Source organism: Coenobita brevimanus, chromosome 14, assembly GCF_032717465.1.
Source record: "Coenobita brevimanus isolate Jiangsu-jjx chromosome 14, ASM3271746v2, whole genome shotgun sequence".
NCBI classification, from domain to species: domain Eukaryota; kingdom Metazoa; phylum Arthropoda; class Malacostraca; order Decapoda; family Coenobitidae; genus Coenobita; species Coenobita brevimanus.
In genome coordinates, this window is record NC_136967.1 from 3,822,501 (window position 1) to 3,849,098 (window position 26,598).

Genomic DNA, 26,598 nt, shown 5'->3' on the forward strand with positions numbered 1-26,598 from the left:
TACAGCGCTGGTCCTAAAGTATATGAAAGAGCGTGGATGGTCTGATACAAAATGCCCGTCGCAGAAACTCGTTGTATTTTTTTGTACTCCCATGACCTAACCTTCACATCGAAAGCATCCCAAATACAGCCGGACCTAAAAATTCCTCCTGCTTCCTTCCTTGACTATTTACTCTCCCCTATCGTGGCAAAAGGACTAAACACAAAATTCAACCACGCTTCCTTCCCCGATCTGGCCACCTTCAAGCGCCGTCCAAGTCAAGCAGAGAAGCGAACTTGATAAACAACCTTAACTTACGATTTTTACCTCCTTGACCTCACCATTTTCTACTCCTTAGCGAACCAAAAGGTGGAACTTAAGATGGAGGCAAAGGCAGGAAGATCTTACCACTTACACTTCTTTCCCTGACCTGGCTTCCCTCAACGTCAAAGAGTGTGGCAAATGACGTAACTTACAACTCCCTATTCCTTGACGTAATAACTTCTTACAGCTTAACGTGACACAAGACGGACCTCCAAGAACCTCTGCGCCCTAAGTTACCCCTTTGTTTGCTTTCCTGTGACCACCTCCAACGCCCTCAAAGTTTGCGGCAAAAGAAGCTGGTCAATACACGGGCATAATTTACATCCATATTCACCTCCTCTCACCGCGGCCCTAGCATAGCAAAGGACAGCTATCTTAAACGCTTTCCTAGCCTGTCGAGAAGTACAGAAAAAAAAAAAACTGCAACTCTATATGCAGCCACGTCTTACTATCACACTTAACCAAACTTACTTCCTGATCTACCCACTCTCCACACTCACTTCGTTGACCTACCCACTCTCCACACTCACTTCGTTGACCTACCCACTCTCCACACTTACTTCCTTGACCTTCCCCCTGTCCACACTCACTTCCTTGACCTACCCCCCTCTCCACACTCACTTCTTTGATTTACCCACTCTCCACACTCACTTCCTTGACCTACCCACTCTCCACACTCACTTCCATGACATGCTCCTGACCACACCTACTTCCTTGTCCTTCCCCCTGTCCACACTTACTTCCTTGACGTAGCCACTTGTCACCCACGATCATGAGAAAACTGACACACACACACTCTCTCAAAAGGAACCAAACATCCGCCACGGCCAAGCACACACATCTAGTCTTCCTTTTTTTTCTCCTCCTTCTCCTTCTTTTCTTCATCATCATCATCATCATCATCATCATCTTCTTCTTCATCTTCTTCTTCTTCTTCTCCTCCTCCTCCTCCTTTCCCTTCTTCTCTCCTTCTTCCTGACGCCCTCCTCCGCCGCCAGGACACCCAATATCCCTCTGCCACTCGCATAAAGAAGCGTTTTCCTGTCCGAAGCTCTCTACCTCGCGAAATCTTTTACATGTTTCCTTCCGCTGCTCTCAGGCGTTTGTCAGCGTCGCGGGAGACAGCCACGCCACCTCGCTTAGAAGTTTTCGCTGGGGGGGAATGGGGGTGGGGGCGAGTGGCGGGGAGGGAGGGGGAAAGAAGTAGGGAAGGGACTGGGAGAGTGGTGAGGAAGGAAGGGGAGAATGGTGGGGAGACTGGGAAAGTGATGGGGAGGGAAGGGGGAGTGGTGGGCCGGGACTGGGAGTGTGGTTAAGAGGGAGGGGAAAAGTAGTGGGGAGGGAAGGTGAGAGCGGTGGAAAGGGAGAAGGAGAGTGGTGGGGAGAGAGGGGGAGAGTGGTGGGGAAGGAGTGGGAGTGTGGTGGGTAGGACGAGAAAGTGGTGGGGTGGGAAGGGCAGAGTGATAGGGAGGGAGGGGAATGGTGGTGAGGTGAGGGGTGGGGGGGGGAAGTGGTACGGAGGAAGGGGGAGAGTGGTGGGGAGTGGCAGGGAGGGAGGGGGAGTGGTGGGGAGAGGGGGGGACAGTGCTGGGGGGATGGAGGGGGTGACGAAAAAAGAAAAAAAAATAAAGAAGAGGAAAGTCGATGGAAAAGTCAAGAATTTCGCGATCCTCAGAAGACAGGGAGCATCAGAACTACAGGTTGATCTTGGCCGCCCGGAAAAATGCTCCATAAAATCTCCACTTCCATGATGCTTATAACAGACCACATCTTCAAGTATTTCATTTGGCCTCATTGATTATAGTTCTCCCACTTCTGCACTTTCTCTTTCCTTGTTTTGGGGGATCTTACTAACCGCATCTCTCGGTAAAAGTGAGGCTTGAGATGATGATGATGATGATGATGATGATACAAACTGCAACTCTTCAACTACTTCCTTACCATTACGTCAAGATATATGCCATGTGATACCCATGTTGCCGATCGTCCCTACGGCTGATCATTCTGTTCTTCTTCCGCTGCCCCTGAAACACTGCTCTCTTGTGTCTTCTTAGGATACTGCGAGGTGAGGCGACAGTGGGACTCCCGCTCCTACATCATTGAGGAGGGCAGCAGTATGAGGGTGAGTAGTGTGAACAGAATGAGTGTTATGAAGAAAAGTATGAGTGTGAGTATGTGTATTGTAATTCGAATGAGTATGAGTAGCATTATTATTATTATTATTAGTATGGGTAGAGTGGCTTTATTATTATTAGTAGTAGTAGTATGTGTAGTATCAGTAGCATGAAATGTATGAGGGTGAGAACTAACCCATTTTCGTCCAAGATTCTATCCCACATTAAAGAAAAAAAAACGAAGTATCTCATCTAAGCTTTCCAAATAGAGTTCCTGTAACGTAACACAAATAATAAAAAAAATTAATATTAACTGAGGACCTGAACTTATTTTCGTACTTCTCTCCTCTGCAGCTCTACAAGAACGGCGACAGCGACTGCTCGGAGTTGTGTTTCTGTGAGCTGCACGAAAGAACGAAATGCAAGGTGAGATGTTACTAATGCAAGGTGAGATGTTACTAATGCAAGGTGAGATGTTACTAATGCAAGGTGAGATAGTACCAATGCAAGGTGAGATAGTACTAATGCAAGGTGAGATGTTGCCAATTTCTTACGGATTATTATTTGTACATTTTCCCAGCTTACGTCTCAGGTAATAATGTGAATGTATTATACACAGAAAAAAGTCATCATTACCCAGTCCGGCTAAATGACAAGAAAAACACCCAAACGTTCCGTACAATATAAACAACCGTCATTTTACATTGAATTCCATACACCCAACCTTTCCCCCAAACTACAAAACGCATCTGTCGTGTTACAATCAAGTTCCTATTATTAATTCTAGTTAGGGAACAGATTATAACCACATAATTTACGAGAAAAACACCCAAACATATCCCCAAACATGACATGCACCCGTCGATTCACGTATCATTCTAGAGCTGATCCCCAGTCGCCTCCTTTCCACCCAGTCGTCAGGTAGGTGAAAATGAACTACAGCATGAATTTAAAACGTAGGTGCTTCAGTTCCTTGTTCTGGTGTCTCTCAGGCCGCGTCTCCGTCACGTCCCTGGTCCAAACTTTAACTGAATCTAAGGGCGAATTCCTGATTTTTCTCGCCATCTTAACTTCTCTGGGAGGGGTGGGTAGGTGGGGGGTTAACTTCAAGCGCTGTCGTGTGAAAATTGCGGTTCCTTTATTACAGTTACAGGAAACAAGATACAAATGAACTTCCTTTACAACTTCCTGTGCTTGTGGTGTGTAATGCAGCGATCTTAACTTCACAAGGGTGGAGGAGGCAGGGGGTCATCTTCACCGGTGTCCTCAGAAGAGTGGGATTTAGCCCACTATAATAAAGTGAAATTACACACAACTGGGAGCCTCTTTTAACTTTCTCCTGTGGTTGTGGACGATAGCAATCTTAAATTCTTGGGGGGAGTGGGTGACTTTATCATTGTCTTGTGGAAACTACGGTTGATTTTTTACAACAGCAGACCATGAAATACAACTTGGGTGCTTGATATATCTGCTTCTGCTGCTTATGTTCTCTTGAAACTTTCTCCTGTTCTCCTGGAGTCTGGCGATGTTAAACTGAAGTCTCGAGGGGGAAGGGTTAATTTTATGCCTGTCGTGCCAAAATCGAGGGAAGTTCATCACACTGACTGGGGGGAGCTTACTATGCTGGGAATGTCTGCTTCTCTTCATTACGTCCTCTTTCAACTTTCTCGAGTGATTGCGGGATGTGCCGTCACAAAGTTTTGGGACGGCTTTATGGCACTCGGCGCAGTTGTCCTTCAGTCATTTTGTTTGATTTCCACATAGACCTGATAAATTACTAGTCTGATCGCTAGAATACAATGTTTTTTTTTCCTGGATACTGTATTCCTATAATGCTTCTTTGGGGTAGGATACACTACAACTGCGTGCTACTGACTTCACGGCCTGATCCTAAGGTCCCACGCTTTGGGCTTTACCGAACATGCTAAAGTTTATCCTGACCTGTGCCTCACTCTATCAGCACATTGTTACTTTTCAGTGATAATTAACATACTCAGGATCGTTTAAATATTAGGTGAGGAAGAATCACGCAAACGTCCAATTCTCTTTTGTTTGTTTCGAATACGTTATCACATCCACCACCACCTCCTCCTCCTCCATCTCCTCATCATGATCATGATGATCAACATCATCATCATCATCATCACCATCACCATCATCATCATCGGCCAACGCATACAGTACTTTCACTGCTTTATAAAGAGATGGTAGGCTCCTAAAACAGCAAAACACAAACGCAAGAACTACCATAAAAATTCCAGGCGAAACTGAGTCAAACTCCACCCACTCATTCTAGCCTTACCATAATTCCACACATGTCCAGTAGGTTATATTAATTACTACAGGGAATTATTATAAATTTGTTTGTGAATGAATGTCTAGTTTCTTGCATGACCCCTCGCCCCTACACTGTCCTCAGGTACTGGAGTGTATAGAGGGGCGGCCTTGTGAGACCCGCTACGCCGTGTACAACCACAACTCCCCCGCCTACCAGGCCAAGAGGGGCGAGTGTGTCTGCTACTCCGGGGACTTCATCTGCCAGCGCCCCAGGGAAGGTAGGTTCTAGGTCCCCATTGCAAGAAACACAGACATTTATTTCGTTCCCATTAGGATGAACGCAAATAACCCTTAAGAATAACACATGAATAGTTTCTCATCTGTCTGCGGTCCAGGAATGGTAGGTCATATTTTCCCATTCCAAAAACTAACACTGACTTCGTTTCCCATCAGGATGAACACAAACCCCCTGAGAATAATAGCCACTCATCTGCCAGCCTCGAAGGGAAGGCCGGTCTTAGTTACCCGCTACGATTGACGCAAACAGTTGCTAGTTCCCCACTAGGATGAACACAAACAATTTATTTCCCCATGAGGCTAAACGCAAACCTAAACATCCCGAGAAGCGAGTCCGTCTGCTACTCCGGGGAAAGTAGGTCTAAGTTCCCCGTTAGGATGGGCACAAACAATCTCTTAGTTCCCTATCAAGTAGAAACATCGATTCGAATCTCTAAGGGTGCTACGTCGGAGGTCACACGATTCTATAATGCCGTTACGGATACTGCGAGGGTCACTGATGCTAAATATTCTGGGCTACGGTAACGCACATTCTTACTCTAATACTATCCTACCTTTGACGAATATTCCATGTCAGTACGTAGCAGTTCTTGAGTTCTCTTTACCACTCTCTTTAAAAAAATCACAAACTGCTCTTTCTTCTTCCTAACCGTCTCCCCCTCCCTCCCCTCGCCTCTTTACCCTCAATCTCCAGCATCGTTCGCTTTCACTTTATGCCGAAAATGGATTTAAGTGGATTTCAGTGAAGCTTTTAGAGTGAAGGGCAAGTTTTAGAGGGCGGAAGGAGAGTGCCGAGGCGCGGACGACAAACAAGGGGTCTTCTTACATCAAAACCCCACCGAGAGGCAAGAAGCGGGGAGACGACGCGCATCATAAGGCGTTTAGGGGTTAAAAGATGAGATAAATTGTTTGAAAAAGGTTGTGTGTGTCGATCGCACATGTGACTTCTTGCTTAACGTGCTACTTTGTGTGTGTGTGTGTGTGTGTGTGTGTGTGTGTGTGTGTGTGTGTGTGTGTGTGTGTGTGTGTGTGTGTGTGTGTGTGTGTGTGTGTGTGTGTGTGTGTGTGTGTGTGTGTGTGTGTGTGTGTGTGTGTGTGTGTGTGTGTGTGTGTGTGTGTGTGTGTGTGTGTGTGTGTGTGTGTGTGTGTGTGTGTGTGTGTGTGTGTGTGTGTGTGTGTCCAATTAATTGTAAACAGATGAATGCCTTGCTAGCTGTCTGGATATCATCTTTGTTTTCTTCACAAACATTTTATTATTTAGACAAGTTTTTTTCTCCATCAAGTACACGTCTTCATTTTCTTGTAGATGAGTTCTCCGTCACTTTTTCTACTTGTTTACGTCTTGTCCTCGTTTACGACTGGTTGATTTTTAACATACAAAATTAATACCTTTCTTCATATATTAATCATCGGCTGTATTTTCTCTCCCAGATGAGTTCGAGCTGCCCACTGGTCTGTTCCTGCTGCTGGGGTTCAGTCGCACGGAGGAGGCGCTGCTCTTCAACGTGACCAAGGGCACCGCCGTGGACGCCCTCGTGTCGCTACAGACGCTCTTCAAGGACGTCGCGGCCAGCATGGGCGTTAGTACCTTTGCAGTTTTATCTTGCCCTTTTCAGTAACCATTATTCCTACCGTTTCTTTATTTTACGTTTCTAGTCATCAAACGTCTGCTGGCGTCTTACCTATCTACCTAAAGCTACAGGCGGTGGCGAGGAGCTTACACGTGGTGGTGCTGTGCACACTGGGTGGAGCATCTGCGGCGCCCATCAGGGAGCCAAACCTCCTCAGATTTCCTTGTACATCACCATAGGGGAAAGGCCTTGGTCCGACCCCGGTGAAGGGTTGTCATCCACAAGGAGGTGTTTGATCCCTGCACGGTTGATGTACTGTAATGTACCTGTAGGACAGCCCCACAGAAGCAGCTACATACCTGTGGTCGACAAGTCTGCTCGGCCAGACAGACAGGGGTTATGAAACAAAAATAGCAACTCAGGGAGGCAACATTGCATTATTTTCGTCAATGGGAAACCTTCAGAGGTATGAAGGTTAAGGATGTCACCCTCACTCTGGTTGTTATTAGATGCTGCTGATGATGACACACAAACTTTATCATATACTGGTAGGAAAGAGGGTTATAATGAAGACAATGACGACGATAATAATGACAACAACGATGATGAAGACGATGACAATGATGGTAATAACAAAGACAAATAACGAGTATGAACATAAAAACTCAGGCACATTACATCAACTACAAACTACGCACACCTCCCCCTCCATACTTTAAAACCTCGGCAACGTCTCCTCCTACATACTACATCCCCCTCCCTTCCCTCTCACGCCTCCTACCTTCCCTCTCTCCCTCTCCAAGCTCTCCAGGTGAACATTCCAGCCCTCCCCTTCCTCTCCCAGCGAAAATATTATGCCCGGGGTGTGCCTTGCCTGTGAGTGTGGGAGCGGCCGCCTGGGGAAATCAGAGTGATAGCAAGACGCCCCGATATATTGTTAACAGTTTTAGCTCAAGTACAGAGAGCGCCGCGTTTGAGTTTCCCCTCTCACCTCCCCCATTTTCTTTTTCTTCTTACCTGCCTTTTACTGTCTAGCTTTTGTTGATCGCGGGACGGTTTTAGATCAGGTAAAGGGGATTTTGCTCACTCTGCGTGTCCGTCTGCCTGTCTGTCTGCGTGTCTCTGTTTATCTATCTACTTATATCTATCTATCTATCTATCACTTTCTCTCACTTTTAAAACACATTTACACTCTGCCACGACAAACGATGATGTTTTATTGCGGCAAAGTAGGGCGACTACCTCCCATCTCCCTTGCTTTTAAGTTCAACCCTTTGGACGGGACAGACGAAGATCCTATTCATATTACTATGCGCCTCAGCGAAGCCCCAACCCAACGAGAGGTTTTAAAACTTTCTTACAATTGTCTAGCGGTAGCATGCCAAGAATATTTAAGAGAATTGAATCGTCAGAGTTAATGGAGACAGTTTTTAAGATTTGCGCCACAGTCAGAGGCAAGCTGTGGACTGCTTTTACTGCTAAGACGACGACAGGCTACTCTTAAAGTGAAGATAATTGTCTGACAGTAGTAAGAAGGCAATTTATAATCTTCCTTGTTGTCAGAGGGTTAATATGAGATCTGGTTTCTCACATCTCTCTCTCTCTCTCTCTCTTTACCTACTCTTTTCCTCTCTTACTTAACGTACCTGGCACCTCCTCCATTTCCTTACATTTCTCACAAGCAGTACTCTCTCTCTCTCTCTCTCTCTCTCTCTCTCTCTCTCTCTCTCTCTCACATCCCTTTCAAACCTCTCCCCTCACCTACTCAATTCCTTCATCACCTTCCTCTCTTCTCCACCTCCTCCTCCTCTCCCTCTCCTCTCTCCCCATTCTCATCTACTCTGTCAACCTCTCTCACCTTCCTTTCTCCTCCTCTCCCTCCTCTTCTCCCCTACCTTCACCTACTCTCCTACCACCTCTCCACCCCCTCTCCCCTACCTTCACCTACTCTTTCACCACCTCTCCTCCCCCTCTCCCCTACCCTCACCTACTCTCTCCCCACCTCTCCACCCCCTCTCTCCCCACCTCCCCACCCCTCTCTCCCCTACCTTTACCTACTCTCTCACCACCTCACCTCCCCCTCATCTCTCCCCTCACCTACTCTCTCATCTCTTTAACCTCCCCTCCCCTTCCCCTTACACCCATCTTCCCGAGTCGACGTCGAGCGCTAACATCTCTATGCAGGTGGAATCGACACTTTAACTGCTTGATCCTCGCGTTTCTTTATTTTTTTTTTTTTACACCTGATCCATTTACGCGATTCCAGTGTAAATGCATTCGGCGTGGCGGTGTGTGGGGGACGGGCCGGGGTTTATATTCTTTAATTGTTCCTTCACGAGAGATCTGCTGTTATAGCGAACCGATACGGAGCGTCATGTGCCGTCTCAGGTTTCCATTGCCAGAGAGAGAGAGGCACTGGGTGATCGTGTGTGTGTGTGTGTGTGTGTGTGTGTGTGTGTGTGTGTGTGTGTGTGTGTGTGTGTGTGTGTGTGTGTGTGTGTGTGTGTGTGTGTGTGCGTGCGTGCGTGCGTTTATTTCTGCCCTGTCCAGACAATTTTACTCAGCTTAGGAGTGCCCTGGTCGTGAAAAGTTCCCCAAAATCTCAGAAAACTGCCTAATGAGCATATATATATATATATATATATATATATATATATATATATATATATATATATATATATATATATATATATATATATATATATATATATATATATATATATATATATATATATATAATCAGAAATAAACTGGCGAGGAAGTGGTGTTAGGGAGCTTCCTTAACCACACAAGAATATCGTCCTTGGTGTTTTCCAGAAAGAGATAATTAAGTACGTCCTTCATCATTAAGGAGTAAATTACCACCTTATTACATACTGATTTCTCACGGGTTACAGAGGCTTATTAGCAGTTGGTTTGTGTGTATGGCTTGTTTTTATTCCTGATATTAAGGGAAACTATACTCTGCTCACTTCAACTTGGCGTAAACTTGCCATCTCCCCACCTTGTATGCTAAGCTATGCGATTAACACTGAAATAAGAGCTACGGAAAGGACGCAGGGTCGTAGTATAGTCTTAATTTGCCAGTGAGCTACGCGAAATAAACTGCAAAAATGACGAAAATTTCAGCCAGGATAAGATGAATGAACTGTATGGCAAAATTACGAAGATGACACACAAGAGATTATCCAGGTGAGAAGTGCAGAATAAACATCTAAGGAAAAGGCGTTAGGGGAGCCTCTACACCCACAAATATACACCCTACGGCTCGAATTCTCGGCGGTTAAAGAAGCTCCCTAACATCTCTTCCTACGCGATTTATTTTGCTCATTACAACCTCGCTATCCTCTCGTGTGTTACTTAAGCCACCCTATTATCACCAATCTCTGCATACGTAACCAACAAAACGATATTAACCAACCATATCCAAAAATAAGTCGGTGAGGAAGAGGTGTTAGGGAGCTTCCTTAACCACCGGAAATACGGACCTAGACAAGACTGCAAATAAAAATACATGAAATTCTCTCCCGCCCTGCCATCAGCGCTCCGGAACTTCATTCTTGTTCCAGGACACTTTACCTCTAAGACACTCCAACATTCTGAAAATCCTGGAAAAAAAAAGAAAAAAAAAAAAGAGGACGGTCTGGAATTAAAATTAGGTGCCGTGTGGAGTGTGTTGGCCATTACGAGCAAGGGGAGGGGTGGGGAGGAGTGGGAGGGGAGAAGGGAGAAGAAGAGAGGGAACGGAAGGTAGGGAATGAGAGGGGACGGCAGGAGATGGGAAAGGGAAGGAATATGGACAGAGGGAAATGAAGGCAAGGAAAGGTGCTGAATGAGAGAAGGGGAAAAGGGAAGGGAGAGGTAGAGAGGGAATGGAAGGGATGGAAAGAGAGGAGATGGGATGGGAAGGGATAGGAGAATGAAGAAGGGAAAGGAGGGGGTTGGGCTGCTGGAGACAAAATGTAAAAAGAAGAAGGGGGAGGACGAGGGGTAGAGGAACAGATGGAATGATGAGATGGGATGGGAGAGGAAAGGAGACAAGAGAAGGGAGAGGAGAGGAGGGAAAGGGGATGGGAGGGAGAGGAGGGAAAGGGGATGGGAGGGAGAGGAGGGAAAGGGGATGGGAGGGGGGGAAGTGAAGAATGGAGGTGAGGGGAGGGAGAGGGGAAGCTGGTTGTGGAAAAATGAAACCAGAACTAAGAGGTGGGGGCGGAGGGGGGGAGGGGGACGAGCATGTGGGGGGCGGGGGGTTCTAAGACAGGTGGGCAAAGTGGACAGGTAATTTCCGGAGGTCCCCTTGAGATTCGCCACCTTCTTAACCCCTCTCGTGCCCTCGCCTACACACGGTCAGCCGGGGATTAGCTTGTCGCAACACCCGCCTCACTCAAAATTTGCTGCGCCGTGAGGAGAAATGCACGTAAAAGTTGCACATTCTGGGAGTTGCACACCATGAAAGTTACACGCGAAAAGAGCTGCATTTAAGAGTTGCACACATGCAGAGTTGCACACGTTCAGAGCAGCATACTTCATAGCTGGACACCATTAACGCTGCTCCTCATAAACGGTAATAATAAAAAATAAAGCACCAGAAAAATCGACACAAACTATCTGTACGAGGAGTTTTTACAAAAGATGGACAACAGAGGCATCGAAAAGCGTTTTGTCGGGAGGGAGAAGTCTGCACAGAGAAATGAGTCTCAGAAGTATGACATGTTGATGGCGAAAAGAAACGTGACGAAGAAATATGCTATACTGATGAAAAAGAATGAGTCGTAAAAGTATATGTTGATGGCGAAGAGAGATGGGTGGAAGAATTATAATTTTGGTGATGACGAAAAGTAATGAGTAGAAGAAGTACTGAATGTAATACTGATGAAAAGAAATGAGTCGCAACAGTCTGACATATTGATGAGGAAAAGAATGAACGAGGGGGAGAATTTTGGCTGGAGAGTGGATGCTTTAGTATAAATGTTAGTGCACCAAAAAAAAAAAAAAAAAAAAAATACCGCTGCTGCAAAAGTTACCATGTCAAGTTTACGGCAAGAGGGAGGCAACTGCTGTCCCTTTTTTATTTATTTATTCATATATATATTTTTTCTAGTGGGGGAAGTGTTAAAGTAAGTGTAAAAGTTATACCACGGAAGAAGCTGTCGTATAAATAAATAAATATATATATATATTCGTAAAAGTGTTAAACCAGAAATTTAAGAAGTTATACGACGGTAAGATGTGTGAAATATGGGAATGAGTGTTTGAACCAAGGGAAGGGTACTTACATTAAATAACTTATGCTGCCAGTATGCCGCAGGTCCTGATGTAATGCTGCAGTACCAAGAAGAGCGCCGTTGCACCTGGAAAAGTAATGCTGCCGTAAAACTCTCGAACACCAGGAAGCATAAATGTGATAATTTTACAGCCAGAGGGACATTTACAAGCTAGAAAACTGCGACTATGAGAACTTACCTGTTGCATATAAAGCAATGATTTTGTACCTGGACACACCATGATGTAGCGTATGAACTTTAATATTAGATATCTACTTTAATTTGTGATATTATACTGTTATCTATCTATCTATCCATCTACTTGTCTATCTATCTATCTATCTATCTATCTCTGTATACATTTTAGCTCTCTTGTTCTGCTCTTACTCCTGTTCTACGGTGGCCATGACCTCTGTTGTTACGTTGATACGATCTCTTTAGTGCAATCAATCAATGTAATCAATCTTGCACCAGGAAATAAGCTGTCCTACCATATTTAATGATCCATAAATGAATAAGTTTGGTATCAGATGTCTTGTTAGTCTAGCGAAAGTATATGACTATTAACTACACTCACAACACAGGCAAATGTGCTGTGTATCGTGCCGTGCCGTTTGAGTATACAGGGTGTTTGTGTATACTGTAGAGGGTCACTGTGTTGTAAAAGAGGTAAGTGGCAGTAGGAGGCGTGGGGATGTGCAGGATATGAGGTGAAGTAGTGGGTGGTGTGTGTGTGTGTGTGTGTGTGTGTGTGTGTGTGTGTGTGTGTGTGTGTGTGTGTGTGTGTGTGTGTGTGTGTGTGTGTGTGTGTGTGTGTGTGTGTGTGTGTTGTACTGTCTTCTACCACACAGTGATATTTCTAACGCTCTATACTATGTGAAAGTGCGTCTCTTCAGCTGTCCACACACACACACACACACACACACACACACACACACACACACACACACACACATGCATTCACCTGTTACCTGAGTTTTCATGTCCAGGTTGTCGGCATGAGTAGACGGCATTTTTTTTTTTTTTTTTTTTTTTTTTAATGTGTCCGACTCCGGGTTTACGAACCTCTTCAACCAAAGACGTATTTATCTTTATTCCTGTTACCTCCAGATCTTTCATTCAACTTACGTGAGAATTATCGTAGTGGAGGGGTTGATGAAGGCTGTATCTAACCCCTCCAAATGGAAAAATCTATCTTTCGCTGAATAAAATCGCGTGGAGACAACAACAAAATACTTAAACACAGCATCACTTACACTAAACGTAGATTCCTGCACTACAAACCCTGACATTAAAATATTACCTCTACAGAATATTACCTTAAAAAATCTAATTAATTCAGAGGCAGGTGTTATACAGAACCTCCTTCCAAAGACAACAGATGTGCCTAAGCGACGGTTTTCTATGACAGGTCTCTTCGATGGTACACTTAACTATGCTAGTGCTTGAGGGGACATTTTCTTGATTTCTGGTCCAAAGGTAAGGAATTTCGTTGACAAAGCTGTCGGTTCGTGCATCAGACTATATTTACAAGGAGAAATTAAGCCTCCTCCCCCCAGTAATAGAGGAAACTGTGTCAAGACTATATGGATTTTTTTCTTGTGGTTTGGCATATAAAATATCGATAGTAAAGTTCTTGTGCGTCCATCAGAAAATATTTACTTGAAGGACTCTCTCTCTCTCTCTCTCTCTCTCTGATTTTAGGCTAGAATGAATCATGTTAAGGAGAGAACGAACATTTTCTCACATTCGCAGCGTCTCTGGAAATTGTCGGGAAAAAAAAAGTTAGATTTTGAGGGAGAAATCTGTCAATGAGAAATATCGAGACCGAGATTTTAGTCTGCGAGAAATATGGGTGCCAAGTCGTCCTACTGACCTAAATGTCGAGACCAATAATTCAGCAAAGGGAATCGATGGCAGGTACAATCAAGGACAAAAATTCGTCTACTGTTCCACTTCTCGTTTAGGGAATGTCCGTCACTTTCCTCCCCGCTTTCCTCCCCTGACGCATCATATCAGAATCATACTTAACATTATATTAGCTTTGAATATTAGCCAGCAGAGAAGTGGATTTGCAAGAGGTGAAATATGAGGCTAACTTTTTGTCCCCACTGTTGCACACCTATGAGTTTGCCTACTGCAATATTTTGCACCGCGTGACTTGTGGTGTGTGTGTGTGTGTGTGTGTGTGTGTGTGTGTGTGTGTGTGTGTGTGTGTGTGTGTGTGTGTGTGTGTGTGTGTGTGTGTGTGTGAGAGAGAGAGAGAGAGAGAGAGAGAGAGAGAGAGGAGAGGGGAGAAAGTGGAATATGTAATGGTAAGAGGAAAAGGGGAAAGGAATGAAGAAGAGGGGACACGAAGAAGAGGCAAGAAGAGAGAGAGAGAGAGAGAGAGAGAGAGAGAGAGAGAGAGACTGAAGGGGTTAGGGGGAGACTCAAGCAGTTCATCATGGAGGGGGGGGGATCATTAACTGAGGTGCTGAATACGCCCTTCCCTAGGCCATTGATCCCTCAGCTCCCTTTAGTGTTATTCTCGCTCCACTCCCTCGCTCCACTCGCTCACTCCACCTCCTTCTATCAGCGTCCTATTTACCGCTACTTCACCTTTATCCTTTACCTTTCTTTCTTTTTTCTTTTAGTCATTCCTCTCGCTCCACTTGCTCCACTCGCTCTCCTCTCTTCTCACGACATGCTTTCTCTTATCCCTCATTTTACTTGCTTCCATTTCCACTTCCCACTCCGCTTCTTCTTCATTTCTCTCCTCCATCTTTTCCTCCTCCTTCTCTTCTTCCTCCATTTGTTCCTTTTTGGCAACCCATTTCTTATGTTTTTATCTTTCCTTCTATCTATTCTGCCTCCCCTCCTCTCATTCTATCTACTCCTCCTCTGTAACTCTCTCTTGTCTCACTCCAACTACTCCACCTCTAACTCCACTTCTTTCTTCTCCCTCCATCCGCCTCGCTCTCCCACTCCGCCTGCTTTTTCTTTTATTCCCGAACATCCATCTCTCCCTCTCTCTCACTCTCTCTCTCTCTCTCTCTCTCTTGCATTCTCCTTCTCCCTCTATCTCCTCCTCCTCCTCCTCCACTTCTTATCTTCCTTTTCGTCACATTTCTTCCCGCGTCTCCTGTTTCTGCTCCTCAAGCGTGTGTTATCATCTCTCTCTCTCTCTCTCTCTCTCTCTCTCTCTGATTTCTTAGCCATCTTTCCTTTTTCCCCCATTTTCTCCTCTTTTCTTCTTTCTCATGCTCACTCACACACTCCACTCACCCACTCACTCAAAGCTATTACTCCAATTCACCCGCAACGCATTAATTCACTCTAATATACAACCACAACTACACTCACTCACTCACACTTTAATCACTCTCAGTCCCACTCCCTTTCCTCACGCTTCTACCCTATTCACTCATAATATATTCAACCCCTTCATTACCCAGTACCCTATCAGTAACCACAACTTAATCAATCACCAACAATTACCACATTCACTCACTCATGAATTCTCTGATTTTACAAACAAATTCTAATCTACTTTACTCATCCTTATCAGTATCTTCCCTCTCATCATAACAACGGTCACTCAGTCACTCACTATTACACTCACTCGCTCACTCACTCACGCACCCTCAAACTCGCCTATCTCACTGCATCACTTTACTAACCCAGTTCTCTAACCTAATTTACCCAGCTCTTATGGCTAACCTCCCCCTCATCATGTGTATAAATGAACCAACTCAATCACCCACAATGACCTCACTCACTCGCTCACTCACTCACATTTCCTCACTCACACTGACCCTTCACTCAACAATTTTAACCCTCTTCCTTCAACCCTGTCATTACTCTACCCCTCACCGCGAATAGCCATGAACTTTGCCACAACTACACATACTTCTTTTCCTCACTATTTTTCCACTGATTCTCTAGTATTTGCTTTTTTCGGTTTTATTACTCCTCACTGGCTCACTTCCTCACTGCCTCTCCTTCCTACCACACTTACTCACCCTACCTCACTCACTCACACCTCCCTTTCTCACACCATCCCTTTTATCATCTCTCTCTTACCTGCTTTCTTAATTTCTTATCATTCGTGAAGGAAAATGTGGTCCATTTAACTGGGCAGATTTTTGGTAAGTTTCTCCTCACATTACGTTTTTTTTTTCTTGCTCTCTGGACCCAACATCGCACCATCTATAGGTGGGAAAAGAGGTATGGATGAAGAAGAAAAAGATGATGATGATGATGACGATGATGACGATGATAACCTCTCCCATTCTCAAACCTACTTTTCTTCCCATTGTCATCACTTCATCATAAATTACAACCAGTTTAATCAGCCACAGCATCACTCATTCATACACTCCCCCCACAATCCCTCCTCCCAGTTCTACAACCTCCTTACTCAACTCCGTCACTGTTATTCTCCCCATCATCTTCATCAACAATGAACTTAATCACCCACAACTACCTCTCTCCCTCCCCCCCCTCTCTCTCTAATACCACCCTGCCCCTCATCAAGAATAACAATAAATGCACTCAGCCACACGCAACTGCACGCACGCACTCACCCAACCCGTCACTCCACTCCAGCACTGATATATGCACCTCCTTCTCCCTTTATTTATTACTGTTATTATGAGTTATTGCCTTGTTATTACTGTTATTACTCTCGCTATTGTTCTCCCTCCCTTCCCTAATCTGTTTTTTTTTTTTCTCTCGCTGTCACCTACCCACACCCTTCATTGGATCTCTCTCTCTCTCTCTCTCTCTCTCTCTCTCTCACACACACACACACACACACACACACACACACACACACACACACACACACATACACATCTTCTCGTACCTATATGAATCGTAGAGTGAACACTGACGCTAATTAAGGGTGTAATTAGGAGAGAAACGGGTGGAAGAAGGTGGGGAGGACCAAGGCACGTAATTTAGGAGGCTCCGCAACACTTTTTCCCTAGCGATTTATTTTACCTACAACATCTTATTTATTTTTTGTGTTATTTATATCACGGGTTCTCAAAATTATATTATTATTTTTTTTTCGATTTTTTTTTTTCAAGAATGCACTTAGTTTTTCCTTAATAGTTATCCCGGAAAATGAGGTTTATATATTTTCAAGAAAATTGGGTGTTTTAATTATTTTTAATCCTGTTTTTGTGTGTTTTTATGGTTTATTTCTGGATGCTGACCTCATATACAAGGGGTCTGAGTGATGATGATGATGATGATGATGATGATGATGATGATGATGATGATGATGATGATGATGATGATGATGATGATGATGATGATGATGAGGAGGAGGAGGAGGAAGAGGAGGTTGTTGTTGCTGATAATGATTGCTGTTGTTGATGATGATGACTGATGTTGTTGTTGATGATGACTGATGTTGTTGTTGTTGATGATGACTGATGTTGTTGTTGTTGATGATGACTGATGTTGTTGTTGTTGATGATGACTGATGTTGTTGTTGTTGATGATGACTGATGTTGTTGCTGATGATGACTGCTGTTGTTGCTGCTGCTGACGATGATGGTGAAAGTAATGGTGATGCTGTTAATGCTGATGATAATGCTGATGACGACGACGACGACGACGACGATGATGATGACGTAATTAAAATACTGAAAGTTGTGGTGCGTCAGCCACAATGTTTACATTTCTACTTCAGTTACACGAATTCCTCAGTTCTTTCATTAATTTTGTACGTTCTTTTCCTTCACTTCCAATCACACCATCGTCATATTTTTCTTTCCTTTTTTTCTTCCTCATTCCTCTTTCATCTTCCTTATCCTTTTGCCAATCGTCCTCTTTTTTTTTTTTATCTTACATTCTTTCCCCTTCTTATCTCTCGTCACCTCATTTTTCTGGCCCCTCTTCATCTCTAACTCCTACTCCTCCAGCTCGTCATCCTCTCCCTCTTCTCTTTTAACACCCCTCTCCACCGTCCTCTCCTCCATTAATCTCTCCCCCTCTCCCTCTTTTATCCTCCCTCTCCATCACCCTTTCCTCCATTATTCTCTCCTTCTCTCCCTCTTCTCCCCATCATCAACCTTACAAATAAAATCCGGCCAAAAATATTATGCCTCTTTGATCTGGTGTTCTCCCCCCTCTCCTCCTCACCTCCCCTTAACCATTGACTCCCTTTGTGGACGTAATTAGCAGAGAGAGCGAGAGAGAGAGAGAGAGAGCGAGAGCGAGAGGGGGGGGGGTAGCCGTGTCGCACCTGTATCAGAACAACCCTCATCATTCACCTTTTTATGATCCTTTATATACCATGAATCATCTATACACCTTTTCTCTTATTATTTTTTACTTCTATTGTTTCTCTGATTCACCTTTCCCAAGCTTAATTATTTTCCATTTACACCTGTTAAGAAAAAGGAACCAAAGGCTGAAGGTTTCAAATACTGCGCCTAGCAAGGAGAGTTAGAAAAATGGTTGAGAAAAAGGTACTGTGACACATCCTTGGAACGTATTCAAGATGGCTTGGGAGGCAGGCTCGTGGCGCATCTTCCTAAGCGAATTATTCTTCATATTTCACATTTCCCTATCATTTATATTTCAATATCCACGTAGTCTGAATCAGTCACTTTCTCGAGGACAGTCATACGTAATGCAAAGAATAAATCGCTAAGGAAGAGACGTTAAGGAGAACTCCCAATAGAAATACACCTGCCAAGCGCACCACAAGACGGTCCTTTCCATCATCCCTCTATGCAGCGCTTATCTCATTATTGGCCACTCTTATCGGTTCTTATCTGTGCCTTTGAACCTCTTGCTGATAAGGCCTTCATCCGGGTCACCATTCATTTTTTTTTTTATTCACCATTAATATCGCCCTTGGTCATTCATCAGCACCTGACCTCTGACCCCCTTCTTGACCTCTGACCCCGTTCCTGACCTCTGACCTTCTTCCTGACCTCTGACCCCATTTCAAGTCTATAAGTCATTAGGTTGTCACTGCCCTGTAGAGATGTTACCTGGAGTACATACGCCGTTTATTACATAGTACACACACCTGGAGTACATAAACCCTTTACGTACACTCTTATTGAACTGTTTTTAATTGAAGAGTACAGTTGGTAATTACTTAAATATATATAGTTGTCAATTCTTCGTTATAAAGGATCTATATTTTTAGTCAGCCGTTTTGGATGAAGAGTATGGTTTGATGAATGCCTGAATAAATATATAAATAAATAAAGTGCGTTCATAACAGGGAAAGAAATAAAGAAAGAACATTGTTTTATTATTTGTGTGTCAACTATCCTCTTATCTTTAGCAACTCTCTCTCTCTCTCTCTCTCAACCAGGCACTATTTCTAACCAACATTATATCTTCTTTACCACAATACTCTAACGTCTGTCTTTCTTTCTAGTTACGAATTTCCTCTACTTTATTACACTGTCTGCTAGGCTGTGTACTATTCCCAATTCCATATTAATTTTCCAGCGTCTATTCATTCATTATTTCCCATTATTATCGCTTCTAAGTATTTCTCAATTTCATTTTTAATTTTTCTCTAGCTCTCTATACATATCTCCTCACATCTCTCTCTCTCTCTCTCTCTCTGTCCTATTCTCAGTCTCACAATCATCATTTTTACCTTCCTTACTTCAAGCACCGTCTCGTCATCTTTATTTCGACTCATAATTCTCCTCTTTCTCTGTCATCATGTTCATAAATTCCTTCATTACTTTCAAAATTGTTACTAATTAGCATTTTTTCTTCACGTCTTTATCCTTCCTCACTCCATGCACCTTCCTTTCATCTTCTTTTCAACTCTCTTCGTCCTTTTATTTTATTCATTCTTTCATTTCCATAAAAACTGGTAATTATTTATTTTTCTTATTTTCTTTCCTCCAACCACTGTTCATTCATCTTCAGTTCTGTTTATAATTCTTTCTTGCTTTCCTGCCGTCTCATTCATAACTTGATTCATTACTGTATACATTTATTAGTCTCTCTCTCTCTCTCTCTCTCTCTCTCTCTCTCTCTCTCTCTCTCATCAAGGGTGTTTTACATTCTTGCATTTTCAATTACTTCTCTGCTATATTAGGCTACACCAATTAGAGTTTCATTACCTCCACTGCAGAAAATGACGTGACTGCTTTCACCTCTGTCTATATGTCTGTTTCTTATATCCACTGTATGTATGTATGTGTGTGTATGTATGTATGTATGTATGTATGCATGTGTATGTATGTATGTATGAATGTACGAATGTATGTATGTATGTAAGTATGTATGTATGTCTTCTTGATTAAAAAATAACTTAGAGAAGGACCAATGAAAACTTTGGGGGAAGTTATTACTGGCCTGGTATTCTCTCTCTCTCTCTCTCTACTACATCAACCCCTCGTATCGACCCACCTCCAGGCATCATTAATCTTCACTACACACCTGAGAACGCCAAAGACCCTCCCCCCCGCTCTTCTCCACTCCTGTCTATGCCACTCTATGTCCCTATTCTCGCCAGCTTAGGAGGCTGCGCAACACCTCTTCCTTAGCGATTTATTTTACAGGTTACACCCTATTATGCTTACATCTCCTTTACACTGACACAGATACACAAACAACACAACTTAGTATCAGGCTGGAGTTATCCTTTTACCGCAGTCCACCATCCTCCTTTCGGGAATAGGGAGAAGAATAAAGGATATTAATTTTGTTTAACTGGGTAGCTCCATCGCCTAGCCCTATCAATGCCACCACATGAAGGCGTCCCTCTAAAGCACATAAAAGAAAATAAACTCCATAAACAGGTATAAATTAGTATAGGAGAAGTGCAAAGTCTTCCTAAACTCTCACCTCTTTATTGCCCTCCTTCCCTCTCTTTACACCCTTGTCATACTTCTCTCTAATCCTCATTTTATTATCACGGTACTCTTTAACTCCTCTCTTTTATTATTATTACGTCTTGTTTATATTTGCTACGGGCTACTGGGGATCCTTCGTGGTGGAGATATAACGCCGGAGGGACAGGCAGACGGACTGACGGACAGAGCTTGTTTAATCTATATTTTCTTGTTAGTCAGATTATTTTATTCAGGTTGGGGGAAACACACACACACACACACACACACACACACACACACACACACACACACACACACACACACACACTCTCTCTCTCTCTCTCTCTCTTTGCAGTTCATTATTTTTACATTGGACTCTCTTAGCGTTCATTCATTTACATCTTGTTTTCCATTTACGTAGTCTCTAAGCCCAAGTATCAGGCTTTATTACGCAGCCTTGCTCACCTGGAGGCACGCATAATTAACGCTAATCTAATCCCGCACCTTACAGCACCTCACTCATCGCTGGTTCGCGCCTTGTTGAGAGAGGGACTGCTAGGTATCAAAATCTCGTGCTGAGTTGTAACACTAAATTAGCACTGGAATATGGTGCTAATCACGAAGAAGTGCTGTTTGAAGGATGTAGAATCGTACCATTGTCTTTCTATTTTTGTCACTAAGCTGTGCGAAACTGTTGCAAAAAGATGACAGTTTGGGCCAAGTTGAAATGAAAAAACTACAGGACATGTGTAACGTTAACCTTCTGTCTACATTCACGTCTTCTATTAATTAATTTAGCTGTTTATTTATGTATTTATCCATTATTTATTTCTGTATTTATTTATCTGCCGGGAGACGATGTTTTCAGGAGTATTCCCTATAAACCTCTTCAGTTTTTTTGGTGTCCTTTCGATTTTTTCCACTGGCTTTTGAAGGACGATTTTTAAGGTTAAGTAGAGGCGGAGGGGAAGCGTTGGTGGGAGGGGGAATGAAAGAGATGGGGATATGATGGGAGGGGGAGTGGGGGAGAAGGAGGAATGATGGGGAGGGGATATGGGGCAGAAGGGGAAATGACGGGAGGGGTAGAGTGGTGGTGAAGAGAGGAGGGGTGATGGCTGTGGTTGTGGTGGTGGAGATGGAGTGATGATAAAAGAGAAAGAAGGGTTATTGTGATGGTAGTGTATGGGTGATGATGGAAAAGGGACAGTGGTAGTGAAGACAGGAGAGGGAAATACAGGTTGTAATGTGGGGTAGGGATGACAGTGAGGGTAGGAACGGTGGGAGATCAAGGGGGTGGGGATGGGGATGAGAGGGAGGAGGGTAGGAGTGAGAGGGAGGAAGGTGGGAGACGAGATGGATGGGGATATGGGGGAAGGGGGGACACTGCAGAAGGGGAAGGAGATTACAAGCAGTGGGGGGTGGGGGAATAGTGGGGGAGGGAAAAAGGGGATGGATAGGGTGAGGGGAGTTTAGTGGGGGGAGGGGGGAGGTTTAATATCCGTAATTCAACTTCCCTAGCCACTTATCCCGTAATTCCTGAAGTCTTGGAGTGATACCTTTCTTCTCTCTCTCTCTCTCAGGCCATAGACCTCGGAAGTAATGTCCAGGAAAACCCATTATTATTATTATTATTATTATTATTATTATTATCTGCTACCTTTCTTCCCATCACAACACGCAAAATATAACCATCGACAATAAATCTTGACAGTAACTGCTTCATAATTACCCCACAACAATACCTAAGCCAATCCATCTTTATTACGCCTCATTTTACTCTTTATTATCCTTTATTTTTACCACACGGCCCGATATTCAATAACCACAATAATAAATCTTGCTGGTAACTCTCTCCTACCTTCACTACCACCACTACTACCACTACCACTAATGCTCGCTGTTATTAATTATTAGTTATTATTATTCTTTATCTCTGCAAAAACGTTCGATATCTGATAATTATAAATGCATATGTTATTATTTTTACTGATGCTACTACTACTACTACTACCAAGTACTATCGTTATTATTATTATTATTATTATTATTATTATTATTATTATGTTATTATTGTTAGTATTATTACCACAACCACACAGTTTGTTACTCAGTAGGCTAACAACAAATTCATATACAGTATTACTTATGATAATAATAATAATAATAATAATAATAATTTTATTATTGTTATTATTACTTTATCAATATTATTATTATTATTATTATTATTATTGTTATTATTATTAAATCTTAAATTATAATAACCATCATTAAATCATATCAGACAATCTCCCTACTTCCATGACAAGAATAACAAGAGCAAACCGAGACTGCAAACTTCCGCCAAGGCTCAATAATCCCCATTTGTATCTTGTAATTTTTGTGCCAGCATTGTAGGCATTATTTATCGAGTCAGAAGCAAATATGTTGAAACTGCCACTATCCAGCAATGGTCGAGAATCCTTTCAAAAAAATACCTGGATCCGGATCACCACCAAAATCTAATGGAATGTTCCTTGGGCCATACTCATCCTCTCCAAAAACTTTCAGCAAAATCCGTTCATAACTTTTTGAGTAAATCTGCAAACAGACAAACGGACATACAAACCAACGCCGAAAAAACATAACCACCTTGGCTCAGTTAACTTTCACTAACTCCACCTCTCCACCATCGTTATCCCTATTCTTTATTATGCTATTAATTCACCGCAATATCTTCAATATTCAATAACCACAATAATGCACCTACGGACTCCCTCCTAAATCCAATGAAAAAAGAAAAACATCCGACCTTCCACTGTTATTAAGAGTCTATTTTTTCTATTTCATTTTCCCCACCGCCATTAATATCTTTCCTTCTTCATCGTTAAAGTTTAGTTTGTACTCTCGTTGGTTAAGACAGCTCCCTAACAGCTCTTCCTAAGCGATTTAGTTTGCTTAATTGCACCTTGCTATCCCCCTCTGTTTTTTAGTCATTCTAATATCACCATACTCTTCACACATAACGAACTATATTATATTAAACAGCAGTACCCAAAAATAAATCGCTAGGGAAGAGGTGCTAGGGAGGGACGAGTATAAAGACCCTTGACTCGTACTCGTATTCTCGTCTCTTTAGAAGATTCCCTAGCACCACATCCTAAACGATTTATTTTTGGATATGGCTGGTTCATATCCTTTCGTACGTTAACTATGCACAGTATGGTGATATGAGAAGAATTTATGCAACATAGTGGAAGACAATTAGGTGTGACAAGCAAAATAAATCGCCTGGGAAAAGGTGTTAGGGAGCTTCCTTACCTGACAAGTATACGAGACCTTATACTTATTAATCAGCTAAGTGTTCAATAAGTTCAACAATATATCTTACACATGTTCAATTTAACGCTGCCAAAAGTTGCTATCTGTCTCCCCTGATATTGTTACTATTATCTTTCACATCTTTTTAAAAACCTTATAACCATTTTACATCAACGACAATTCACACCAACCAACCTCTACTACATTCCCTATAATATAAATCAATGCACTAGTTCCTATCCGGCACGATCGCAAACAAACACAATTTTTGTGATACCACCGTGACGTCAGCAGTGGTAAAAACTCAGGGCTTTGTGTTTGTGCGTGTGACGTCAGGACAACCAGAGATCTTCCTGGTTATGCCCTTGTGACGTCACCGGTGCGGATATCAATAAGACGGAAGGGGTAGTTGCAGAGGGGGGTGGGGGCGGCGTGGGAGTGGGGGAGGAAGAGGTGAGGGCGGGGTGGGAAGAGGGGTGTGAGCTTCAGAGTGAGAGAGAAGGGGAGGGGACTAGTTGAAGATAGGGGGTGGGGGAGACAGTTGCAGAGGGAAGAAGCGAGTTGCAGAAGGGAGGAAGGGTAGTTGCATAGGGTGTGGGTGAGGGGAGGAATGCTGCAAAGGGAGAGGGAGACGGGAGGAGTGGGGCGAAGTGCAGAGAGGGAAGAAGAGAAGGTGCATAAGGAGAGAGAATGAGTATATTCAGACGGAGGGGGAGGAAGGCAATCGCAGAGGGGGAGGGGAAGGGCGTTGAGTTGCAGAGGGAAAGAAGGGAGGGGGAATTGTAGGAGGGAAGGAGGGAAAGGAGAAGGGCAGCAGGAGAGGGAGAGAGTGGGGCGAGCTGCAGGAGGGAGGGTGGAGGATAGTGCAGAGGGAGGGAGAAAGGAAGATTGCAAAGGTAAAAAGGGGAGTATTTGCAGGATGGGTGGAGAAGGCAACTGCAGGACAGGGATGGAGAACAGAGGGTTACAGAAGAGAAGGGGGCGAGGGAAGGAAGGGAGGGGGGCCGGGGAAGAAAGGGGGAGGGGCGGGGGAAGGAAGCGAGAGAGGGCGCGGGAAGGGAAGGGGGAGATAAGACAACAACACGGTCATAACACTTTGTCTTCCGCTAACGTCAGTCTCGTCATGTAAGCGCCAGGTACGGGGACACGTCAGGCAGGCTAAAAATATAAAAAGGGAGAATAAGAGAGAAAAAAAAAAAGACTTCCTGGTACGATTTATCTTTTTTGTACTTGTGCGTAATTTCATGAGGAAAAAAATTATATAAATATACATAATGAAAGAGAGTAATCGTTTTCTATATATACGGAAGAGCGCTAAAACAAAGACAAAAATAATCGGATTGTAAATGACAGTGCATCCAAATCTTAAAAAAGAGGGAAAGATATTAAACATCGTCTTTTTCTCACTGATACAGTTTTAGGAACACTAATTCATCTATTAATACTAACTAATAACTACTCGTATCATATCATCTGCTAGAATTATTAGAATTTGTGTCAGAAGGAAGGGGTACTCTAGAAATCTGCAACCCAATACCTGCAAGCAATCATGACCACTCACACATGCAACCTGAATCGATGCACCTTCATTCCTCACTAGAAGAACAAATATAGCACTAGAAATATCGCTAGAACAGTTTATTAAATTCAGATCCTTAGAAAATGCTTATTTCCGTATGTGGGTGTACAGGTTTCCATCAATAAAGTTCACGCGTTTGTTAAATGAAAACGCAATAACGTCATGATCCTCCTCCTCCTCCTCCTCCTCCTCCTCTTCTTCCTCTTCCTACTCATCATCATCATCATCATCATCAGCCAACTAAATTAACACGATGACGCGGGATTGGTATATAAATCTACGGTTCTCACACGATCTTTTTCACAATAATATTCAGTGGATATGGATCTCTTAGTTCAACCACGTCATTCTTGTTTCATAGGAGGTACGAGGCTGCTTGCACCAGACATTTGACGGTTTGGTGATACGGGTTACTATTTCTCCGTGCTAGTACAAAGAGAGAGGATTTTGACACCTAATACCACATTTTATTATCGTCTTTTACGGCTGCATTGTATAACGAGGCTGTAGGCTATAAAAAAATAATAGTAATAACAGCAAAAACAACAATAATGATAACAGCAACAACAACAATAATAATAATAATAATAATAATAATAATAATAATATTAATAATAATAATAACCAATGACACAACGTCCGGGCTTCTCTCATCATTATCCCAATTTCCTTGATCCTCTCACCTTCATCCTCCCCATCCCCATCAATGTCTCACACATTTTCTCAGATTTCAGCATTGACTGTTTAACTACGGTCACCTCCTTTATATTCCTGCAACCATCAGTTTTATTCCTCGTTCGGTTAGGTCTGGTTGGGTTAGTGTAATTAGTGTTAAATTTGGTTAACAGTGAAGAGGTTAAAGTAATCTTCATCAACTCAAATATTTCAAAAGGTCTCTTCTGAGCAACATATAACTGTCTCTCGAACGCTGAAATAAAAGAAAAAATACGGAGGTCATCGAAGGGAAGATGTTAAAAGTATTCTCTGATGCCTTTACTTATTTACGCCAACATTTACGTAAGACCTTCTCAACGTTTTTACCTTCTTCATCGCGTTACGTTCTTTCACCTCTCAAGT

At 43.1% G+C, this 26,598-nt stretch overlaps 1 protein-coding gene across 1 annotated transcript in view; it reads left to right on the plus strand.

Moving 5' to 3' along the window:
- LOC145417998 (uncharacterized) overlaps window positions 1-26,598 on the plus strand; it is a 157,894-nt gene that overhangs the window by 127,069 nt on the left and 4,227 nt on the right. Inside the window, exons 13-16 of the mRNA XM_080286540.1 lie at window positions 2,358-2,425; window positions 2,772-2,843; window positions 4,837-4,972; window positions 6,423-6,571. Of these exons, the coding sequence (XP_080142666.1) occupies window positions 2,358-2,425; window positions 2,772-2,843; window positions 4,837-4,972; window positions 6,423-6,571 (425 nt within the window). The remainder of the gene's footprint in view (window positions 1-2,357; window positions 2,426-2,771; window positions 2,844-4,836; window positions 4,973-6,422; window positions 6,572-26,598) is intronic.